This window comes from Lagopus muta, chromosome 5, assembly GCF_023343835.1.
Source record: "Lagopus muta isolate bLagMut1 chromosome 5, bLagMut1 primary, whole genome shotgun sequence".
NCBI lineage: Eukaryota > Metazoa > Chordata > Aves > Galliformes > Phasianidae > Lagopus > Lagopus muta.
The window spans coordinates 25075181-25085363 of NC_064437.1; the positions used below are offsets into that span (position 1 = coordinate 25075181).

Genomic DNA, 10183 nt, shown 5'->3' on the forward strand with positions numbered 1-10183 from the left:
AGACCATGGAACAGGTTTTGTTCACCTTAGTGACACCTTCCATTGCGAAGTACAACTCCACCAAGTCCTGCACTGGCTGTTTATGAACCTGGTGACCAGAAATAAGTTTGATCCTTTCTGACACTCTGCCTTCATTGCCCGAGTGCCAATAAGGACTGAAGATCTCCTGTACACAGAATTAAAAATGCTATTTCTTTAACTCCCTTGAACTTGACCTACTATCTGGTGTGTAGGTGTCTAAAGTTCTGGCAACAAAGGGTTTGGTGAACAACAGCTCCACCAGCCTTCTGCTCTCCAAACTGAAGAGCTCCAGACACAGCCTCAGCTTCATAGCAGCACCACTCCAGTTGCTGTTCCTCGTGCTTTGTTTCAGCCATTTGGTGTTGGGCTGTATTGAGGGTGTTTGTATACAGGCTGTAGCCTGATCTGGGGGGCTGCAGCCTCTTGCCCTTGCACTGATACCTTTGCCTTGGTGTGATGTTCCCACGTCACCAGTTCCTATGAAATAGGTCCTGGGGCAGGGGATAGAAAAGATGGAACATATCTATCCCATGTAGGTACAGCAACATGTATTACTGTTTTGTCAAAAAGCATTGCTCAAACATATTTAAACCTACAGCACAGAAATCCAGTATTCAGAAGTACAGCCCTGAAGGTTAATATGGAATGCTCCAGCAAACAGCCCTGCTGACAGAGATGCTGCTTCTTGGGGAAGAGGTGGCCGCGTTGGAGAGGAAGGAGGAAAACTACAGCTCCCAGCAGCCTAGCCGGGCGCGTGAGGAAGGGCAGGGTTCACCTTTGCACCCACAGCGGAGGATTCAGAGTGTATTCAGGGAAAGGACTCTTCAGCCAGCCCCAGGGCAAAGGCAAGCCCCAAGGCCATTGCTGGCCACCTCGCTGCTTCTAGTTGCCTCCCTGACAGGCTCCAGCCCTGCCTGGTAAGTGTCCGAAGGCACGTCATCTTTGTACTTCCTTATTCTGCAAGCGGAACAGCGCTGGGAGGGGAGGGACAGGAGCCAGGCTGAGAGAGCCACACTCTGCACCCATGCACTCCTAATTCTTGCAGTAGCAAGAAAACTCAGCTACAGAGGCAGCCCGGAAGGGGGATAGGGGGGGAGGGAAGATGCCCCTCCAGCTGGGAATCAAGATCTTTGGTCTGCTTGAACTCATCTTCGGCAGGGAAAGTTTCTAATGAGTTTTCCACACTGCCTGTCACTGGTTGGCTGGCAGGCACTGCACACTGTGAGTTCATGGCATACCGTAACGGTTACATGCACTCATTTTCCTGCAACGAAATTAACTTAGAGGAGAGGGAGGAGCCTCCCCTTCCACCATGAATCACTGCGGCTGTGTTTGCTCTTATCAGGTCTACAGGCATTCGGCTGCAGTTCCTGAGGCCGAGGCGGGATGGTGGCCCTGCCAGGGGTAGGACTTGTTCAGTCACCCCACCAGGGGGGAGACGAGTCCCTGGACAAGCAAAGGAGAAAGTGAAGCAAAACAGTGCTGGGACTCCAAGGGAGAAAAGAAATGGAAGAGAATTCAAGTGTGGGTCTGCCCGGAGGTAAGTGAAATCTATGCTTGCTCCACTTCCTGGGAAAATCCCATTGCAAAAGGACTTCAACACCAACAATGGAAATGGAAACCAAAAAAAGCTAAGAAAAATCCACTCTTCTCCAGGCAACGTAGTAGCAGGTTACTTTCAGTTTTGTATTCCTATCAGCAACAGGTTTAGACTTTGTGTTTGGGATGCAACTCAAGAAGGGCCGAAGACAGAGTTCAGGCTGGGAGAGCTTTCTTCCTGGTATGCCAGTGCTTTGTCATGGGAAATTGCTTTGTAATGCAGTGTGCAGAGAGAACACCTCTGGGCCAACAGCCCAGTGTAATCAGGTAGAGCAGCTCCCACTGGTACTGCTGTGCACAGTAGGTGGCAGTGACAGAGTCACTTCCCTTGGGTTACCAATCAAGGAGGAGGAGGTTCTGCTGCACAAATGTATCTTAAGTGCACCTGCAGAAGGAATTTCAGAGTTTACAACAAATATGCTTCCAGTGAAGAAGTGAGTCTTCACAAGGTTGTATCTACCAGGTAGGGATGAGATGGTTCAGCTCAAGTGCGGGCTCTTGATCCGCAGATCCAAACAATGCACAGCCCAGAAGCCAAAAATTGATAGGCATTAAATGATAAGACAGTTTTCCACTACCTAGGGACGTAAAACCTACAGAGGAGGCAGGGCAAGGTACACTTCTTGTACCCAACTTGAATAGCAGGATACTTCTTGGTTCCTCGCATTTCGGTTCCTACCACGCGCTTCCATTCTCTGGTATCTTCTCTTGCACCAGAGCATTTCAGTGATAGCTTGATGCTATCTATAATCTAGGGTTGGCTTCCAAGGCAGCTATTGCGCAGACACCACCATAATTGTTATGACCAGTATTGAACAACAGCCTTAGAAATGGTTTGAGTCTATTATCTTAGTTTACTAGCCTAGGAAAAACCACTTTCTGGGGAAGAAGTGGTAACATACCCTCCATGTAATGAAGGGACTGCCACCCCCATAGAATGGTGTGCACAAGGTCTGCCTAAGATAACCTTACCTTTCAGCATAGCGGCCTCTAGAGTGCTGTGTTGTTTTTCTTTAACCACAAGTCCACAAGTGAAAAATGTTGATAACAAACCAGTGTTTTGACTGCTGTGGAACAGCGCTTGTACAGGCTCAAGGTTTTCTCTTTCTCCCAAGAAGTAGGCTGAGATGGGCCCAAATTAGCTGAAGGGATGTTCCATGCACTGTAATGTCATGCTGAACAATACAACTGGGGTAACGGGAAGAAAAAGGTGGGATGGGGTTGATTTCCAAAGTAGCCATTATCTGGAGACTCTCCAGTCATCAGCCCGCTTGTGTGAGAAAGTGAGTGATTGCCCTTGCATCACTTAGGACCCCCAATCCCCATCCTTCACTTATTTAAGTGTCTCTATCTCAAACTATGTGTATTCCAACTTTTGGTTACCCCAGGCGCCCAGCTGCATCAAGGCCAACCCACCACACACTGCTGGTAAGATCTGAGCATTAAAAGTGCTTCAAGTTCCTGGTGTTGGACAGATCAAAGGACAGATAGAGGATTGCATCTCTGAAAGTGACTGCTCATTGTGTGGCTACCACTACAGCCAAAACAATGGAGTACTCTGTGTAAACATAAGGCAGTGTGATTCACTGGTGATGATGGCTGGCCATGGTAAATTCTCCCCCAGAGCAGCTTGTGTAGATGTATCTGAAATGCAAGAACTGGGAGTTTTAGTAGGGTGGTAGTAAAGCGCTGGATGTTCTTATCTCCTGCATGGCTAACTGAGCTCGTGAACTCTGATCCCAACAGCTGGGCCAGTCCAAGAGGAGGTGGAGAGCACAGCTGAGCATCCTGTACACCAAGAACCTCCCCAAGAATCTCCTGAGCACCAAGTGACCAGCACACGGCCTGAGACCTCCTGCAAACCGGAGGAGGACACTTTAGTGTGTAAGCCACCAGCTGCTCATGGGGGAGAGGTGGCTCTGACAGAGTTAGATAGCCCCACAGTGGAATCTCCTCAGGAGACTCAAGTTCCTCAGGAAACTGAAGTATCACTGGAAGAATCTGGGGAGACAAAAAATGATGCATCAGAAAGATCTCAGGAAGAAAATGAGTTGGACAGAGGTGAGTCTCTCCCCATCTGTGTGTACTGCATTTCCAAAATGCTGAGAAACGGAGCCTTTCCCTAGAGGGGGCAGAACAGGAGAAAAAATACTCGTTTCTTATGCTGAAAGAAACTAAGCATAGGTCTGTGAATTTCATTCCTTACAGCCAGGCTGATGCAAAATGAAATGGACTGTGCAGGACACAACCACGGCCTCCAGGAAGCCCAGGAGGACCAGGAGACAAGCAGGCAGTGTGAAAGCTCCGACACAGCAGAGGAAGATGCTTTATCAAGAAGCAAGTCATTGAGCTCTGACAGCAAAATGACACGTTCAGATCTGAACGCCCCAGAAGATGTCACCAAAGGCATCTTGGCGCAGGAGAGCACCAGTACTCCTCTCCTAGACCAGGAGGCAGGAGAGCACACAGAGCAAGTGACACTGCAGAGTGACTACTCAGGCATGTTAAGGAGCAGGCACGGGACTAAAGGTGAGCTGGTGGTTGCACTCTGCTGCTGCTCGATCGTGCACATGCCTTTGCTTTGCTTAGGTGCTGGAATACAGTGAGATTCCTAGTGCCTGTTGTCAGTTCTTTTGGAGTCAAGCAAGAAAGAAGGTATCTGCTACTCAGCACAAAGTTAACTGGCTCCTCTTTGTCTCTTTCCCCTTTGCTTCTGTTCTCTTTTCAAAAGCATGAAACTATGCTGAATCTTTCTTCTTTTCCTGCCCAAAAAGCAAAGAGAGACAAGACTTCCCAAAGCAGCATTAACTTTAACTCTTTCCCACAGCTGGGAGTTCCAGGATGATTTGTTGCATTTCTCATAACTACCCAATTGAGCTGTTCTCTCAACAGCAAATAGAAAATGTATTTCTCTCACTGTAGGACATGCAGCCCCACAACCAGAGGCTCAGCGCTGCTTGCAGAACATCAGTGCTCAAAACACAGAACAGGAGAAACCTACAGAGTCCCTCTTAGTGAAAGGTGAGGAAAAGGAGCTTCCCTTGTGCATTACTCATCGACCAGAAGGCCCCGATCCTCCAGGAACAAGTAATGAAGTACATTTAACTTTTCTTCTCTCTCATGACCCTTCACAGTCTTTTCTGAAGGTTTGAGGGAACTATTGCTCAGCAGATACTACAGACTTGGGGGAAACAGGTCACAAATAAAAAAAGCAATCCATGCCCTTAAAGAGAAGCCCAGTTTGATCCAATCTGTACCGTGCATTTCTCCTGGCAGAAAGAGATCCTGGGAACACCAGCAGTATCTGAGCCCCACTGTTCTCCTTTCTGGACACCAGGGTAGTCCTTGTTCACCCAGCATAGCTAGGAGGAAGGCAGCAAACACAATAGCTTAGCTAGATCAGCCACCTCCATGTGTGGAGGCAGGTGCTCCAAATGGTCATGAACCTTAAAGAAAACAGATGAAGTGGGGTAAGAGAAGAAAGTTTGTGGTCTGCTATAATTTCAGTTGGCGTTCTGCCTTGCAGCCGGGAGGCTGTAGCCTTGCCCTTGTCTGTGGAGCTGTAGCCCCACCAGGTGGTGTGAAGTAGCATGGGTTCTACAGTATGGAGCAAGTGGTTTCTTCACTATTCCTGAGACCCCAGAGAGTGCCAACCAGAACCATTTTCTTGTCCTAGCAGGGAAGGTCTAGGAAGGTATAAACAGCGGGTTGCCATGGGTTGCTTGGGACTGACTTATCCGTTTGCATCTCTTCCCTGTTGAGCAGGACTTGTTGTTCTGGGCCTCGTATTTCTTGGCTTCTGCATATTCTGCTTCGGCAACCCAACCGCCAAATCCCAGCCAGCCCCCAGGAACCCCACGGTGGAGGCCTTCCTGTCCCAGTTCAACCAGCTACAGGACAGGTTTCCAGGGCAGAGTCCTGACCTGTGGCTTCGCAGTCGCAAGTTCCTGCAGAAGCACCTCAACACATCCCAGCACACGCAGCCGGCCATCATCATCTTCACAGCCGCCCGCAAAGGCGAGCGGACCTTGCGATGCCTTAGCGCCTGTGTAGCTGACACCTATTCTGCCGCCCTGCGTGCCAGCACAGTGCAGATCGATGGCAAGGATAAATCCGGGCTCCAGAGCGACCAGGCCAAGCTGGAGGTGGACTCAGAGCTCAGCTCAGCTTTCCAGGCTGGGGACCGTGCTGCGGTGATACACCGCTTTGAGCTGCTGCCAGCGGGTGCCACCCTCATCTTCTACAAGTACTGTGACCACGAGAGCGCTGCTTTTAAGGATGTGGCCCTGCTGCTGACCGTGCTGCTGGAGGAGGAGATGCTCGAGACCCACATCAGACTCCAACAGGTGGAAGAGAGGGTTCGTGACTTCCTCTGGGCCAAGTTCACCAGTGCCAGGACTCCCAGCTCCTATGACCACATGGACTCTGACAAACTGAGCGGGCTGTGGAGCCGCATCTCCCACCTGGTCCTACCGATCCACCCAGTGCAGAACATCGAGAAGTGGGGCTGCCACACCAAACCCTAAGGGCTTGCCAGAGCCCCAGGAAGGGTTGGAAAGCCAGCCTCGGAGCAGGTGGAGACAAAAATGAATGAAGAACTCACTTTGTTTAACACCAGTGCTGTGTAGAATTCTCTACAGGTTTTTTTTTTCCTGTACCTTCCTGGAAGAGTTCAACAGGTAAAAACTGATCCAGGCCTCCTGGCCAACTGAAGATAATAATAGACTATATGCTTCCTTCTGACAGGTGGGAAAAGCTGATATTTTAGACTGCTAATTGCACAGGAGCACGTTGCAATGTGGGGATGCAGGAAGGAAAAACTGCATGTTGCAGGAAGTAGAACAAAGCAAGGTAAAACTCACTAAACCCAACATTTGGAAGTCATGCTTCAAAAAGAAAATAGATTTGCTACCCAAGAGTTTGACCAGCCAGTCCTGGTACATCTCCACTGACTGATTTACACCTAAAGACCAGATCCTAAATTCAGAATGTGCAAACAAATCTGCAGTCCAGAAATTCCTCAAACACCAATGACAAAAAATGTTAAGCTATCAGCATTTAAACACTACACAAAACAGGGAATGGAGTGACCATTCTGAAAGCAGAGAACAAGGAAACACAAGACACTTTGTTGTCACTCTGATGGTGTGAAGCCCCGAGGCAAAGGGATGAATAATATGGTTTAACTTAATGCTACCTCTTAAAAAGTTCACTCTTGATCCATTTACCACCACAAGGCTACAAGAATCTCTTTGGGCAGATGCATCAGCTTTGGTCCTACATGATTCCTTTTCACTCAGATCTGATGGAAGCCATCAGAAGTGTTTCTACATCATTTGCCTGCACAGAGGGGAGCCCTCAGGGTCGGGACACGAGCAAGCTGACAAAACACCTCCGTGAGCCATTCCATGGCCTTTCCAGATCCCCTGGAAAAGCCCCCTTCATGGAGATTGAGAGTGTTTGCAGACCAGCAGTTCCCTGCCTTGCTTTCCCTTGTTCTGCCTGCCTCTCCCCAGCTTTTATTGATGAATGTAGATGATAATACTGATACTTATTTCAAGCCATGTGAGACAGCACACCAGGTCCTTGCCACCAAAGGTACTTTTACCTTCCTGCCAGGCAGGTGATACTCTGGCTAATGTCAGAGCAACGAGGAGCAGACTGATACTAAGTGGTAAAGAACAAAACCTATGGCATTAACACCCCAAATCCTTAACTAAGCAGGATGGATTCTTACCGTGCCTCCTCTGCATCCCAAGAAGAGAAATCCAGGTCCTGTACAGTCTCCTACATGGTCCTCCTACACACTGAATTGCTGCAGGAGTGCTGGGGCAGAGCTGCTAACTCAGGGAACACCTAGGGGCAAGCACAGGTTGAAGTATCTACTGTAACCTAGCAGCCAGCCCCAGGTGTCAGCCCCTTGTGCCTACAATCATGGCTACTGGAGACGGAGCAGCTGGAGCAAAGCATGTCTTGCTTTTGTATGGACAACAGAGACTGAAGCCTTGCAGAGGCAGAAACTACACCTGAGCAAGACACAAATCAAGAACAGTATGCTGTTTATGCAAGCAGTCCACCCAAGTGCTCCAGACCCCTGTGCTGACACCCCTATGGTGTCTTGCTGATCTGCTCCACTGATGGCTCAGCCATCCACCCAGTGCCTGAAATCACCACCTGAATCTTCTGTCCTCCTGCCACGTGCCTTGCCTCTCCTGGGAGATTCTGTGGCCATTGACTTGGAGGAAGGGACAAAGAGAGGGAAGAGGAAAGGGATGCAATTTGAACCAAAGAGCAGACATTTGATTTCTTTACAATGCTGGTCACGTGAAGATGAGATCCAGGAGTGCTGCAGCACTTTATCCACTACCCCAGACTTACTGATGTTTATCCCCCACGGCCAACAGGGAGCTGAGTTACCCTTGCAGCGTTGGCCAACGATTACACATGAAGCATCCTGTTGCAGAGGTTTTTACCATGCCAAACACAACTAGACGTGCTACAGCCCAGCATCAGCAGAGCAGCTCTAGGCGTGATTTTATACAAGATATAGGCAAGATGCTGGGTGCTTCCTCCTCTTCCTCATTTTTATTGTTGTCCACTACTTTGGTAACAAAAAACACTGTTTCTGCTCTTCATGGTTAAGTATTGGCGCTGATGTAAGAACTGGTGAAGCATTAATCGTGTTCATATTTTGAGAGAAATCAGTATTTTAAAGTTATCTCACTACCAGTTTTATATACCGTATGAATAATGCATAGTCAGGGTATGCAGTGGCAACTTCATCCTGCTTGGGTACCTCGCTGTAAGCATCACCCAGCAAAGCTGTTCTAATATAGATACATTTTTATGACCTTTTAAAGACCAAAAGAAAAAAAAAAAAACCAAACAACCCTGCTTGCTTCTGAAACAAAACTTCTATTTAAAAATAAATGAGATCGTGAAAGAGAGCAGCAAAGTGAGGCTGAGCCTTACTGTATTCTGTTCTTTTCTCTAGCTTGTTTCATAAAGCAGAAGAGCTGATCATATTGGACAAAGATTAAGTTAGGTCACATCTGTAATTCTGCAAACAAAGTGAATACTTCTCTCAATTGTTTGGGGCAAACATAGGCAGCTTTTTAGCTAAGCCCAAAACTAAGAACAAACCCACAGAGGAATGCTTCAGCTCAACCCAGCTGCTAAATGCAACTCCAGCTGAAACACGCTGGGGTTTGCAAAACACTCCATTGTAATACTGAAACTGAAAGCCACTGGCAGCAGAAATATTTTAGAAACCAAATATTTCTCATTTCAACACTGTACTCGTGGAGGAAAAAAGAATTAGTCTGTTCCACACAATTTCACAACACCTCTGCATATCCTCATTTTAACATTTGTGCTGAATTATCTCGCTCAGCCCTGGCCTAAACAGAGAGCATTTTTTTGGTCTCGCCTCTGAATTCAGAAGTCTCCCAGAACAGCCAAACTCCTGCTGGGCTCCCAGAGCAGCTCTGGCTGGAGGAGAGCATTGGTTTTGTATGTTCCCCCCCCTAAGATGCTGTGCTTGTTGTGGCGTGTGTTCTCTGCACACAGAGAAATGACCTTCAATGCACACTGAGCGAGAGCCCCCTGCAAGCTCCCCAAACCTCCCTCCTGCACACTGGAGTCGCTTTGGGTGCGTCAGTGCTGAGAGGTTGCAGGACACGAGGATCTATCTGGATTTGCAGGATGGGAGGTTCCGGGTCTGTCCTTGCACTGAGCCCCATGCAGAGCAGGAACACAGCCGTGTTTTTTGAAGGGAAGCAGAGGAGGGCGGAAGGTGTCCCCGCAGCACTAATTTTACAGGGAAGGATGTGCTGCAGCAAAGTGCTCGACGACTCTGAAAATTACCTCGAAGCTGCTCAGCTGAGGGGCAAAATCAGTTCTGAAAGCTCAGGCTGGACTGTACCTACATCTCTTTGCACTCAGTAAAGCTGGAAGGCAGGATAAGATAGACGGGCAGTGACCTCGGCTGTCCCAGCGCAGGGAGAGGGCAAAGCATCGAGCAGCCCCATCGCTGTCCTTCCCCTGCTCTGCGCGGAGCTCAGCGTTAGCATCTCCCCCCGAGCACAGGGCTCGGCAGGTCCCTGGCGAGGGCACTCGAGAGCTGACGACCTTCAGAGTCGTAGCACAGCTTCCAAACGAGAGCCGGGAACGGCTCCCCAACCCGGGACCGCTCAGGCGGATCCCAGAAGCAGTTTCGGGTCACGGCGTTCCCGCAGAGGAGCAGACCCAGCCCGCGCTTGATGTGCGCGGAGCCACGCCGTAGCAAAGGAGCTGAACCGCTCGGAGCAGCCGAAGGGAGGAGCGGTCACCTCCCGGCTCAGAGCTCGGCTGCAGAGGGAAGCCTGGGATCACACGGGTTCCTCCTCAAAGAAAGAAACGCCGGTCCTCCTTTCGCGTTGGAAGCTCCATAGGCTGGCTGGCGGATCCCAAACGGGAGAAGCGCGAGGCACAGCGCTGCGTGCCAGCAGCCCGGACCGCAGCCCAGCCGAGGGGCGGGACGGGGCCGTGCCGCGGGGCTCCCCGCCTCCGGAGCTCGGAGCGC

The 10183-nt window shown here is 49.6% G+C and overlaps 1 protein-coding gene across 3 annotated transcripts; it reads left to right on the top strand.

Moving 5' to 3' along the window:
• Positions 1-786: 786 nt before the first annotated feature.
• Positions 787-10156, top strand: TOR1AIP2 (torsin 1A interacting protein 2). Of its 3 annotated transcripts, none has more exons than XM_048943819.1 (6): positions 787-938; positions 1367-1561; positions 3367-3681; positions 3829-4149; positions 4543-4707; positions 5386-10156. In XM_048943819.1, the coding sequence occupies exons 2-6, from the start codon at positions 1528-1530 to the stop codon at positions 6144-6146; spliced, it is 1596 nt and encodes a 531-aa protein (XP_048799776.1). In that variant the 5' UTR covers positions 787-938; positions 1367-1527; the 3' UTR covers positions 6147-10156. The 3 variants fall into 3 exon arrangements, with proteins under 3 accessions (XP_048799776.1, XP_048799778.1, XP_048799777.1); XM_048943821.1 differs by having other exon boundaries at positions 788-938; positions 4543-4641; XM_048943820.1 differs by lacking the exon at positions 787-938 and adding an exon at positions 992-1242.
• Positions 10157-10183: the final 27 nt, after the last annotated feature.

What these genes read in the sequence shown, in the direction of transcription:
- TOR1AIP2 (XM_048943819.1), top strand. Translation starts at nt 1,528, where the DNA reads ATGGAAGAGAATTCAAGTGTGGGTCTGCCCGGAG. An exon ending in GAGCAGGCACGGGACTAAAG is followed by an intron (nt 4,150 to 4,542) that starts GTGAGCTGGTGG and finishes CTCTCACTGTAG; the next exon opens with GACATGCAGCCCCACAACCA. An exon ending in CCCCGATCCTCCAGGAACAA is followed by an intron (nt 4,708 to 5,385) that starts GTAATGAAGTAC and finishes CCTGTTGAGCAG; the next exon opens with GACTTGTTGTTCTGGGCCTC.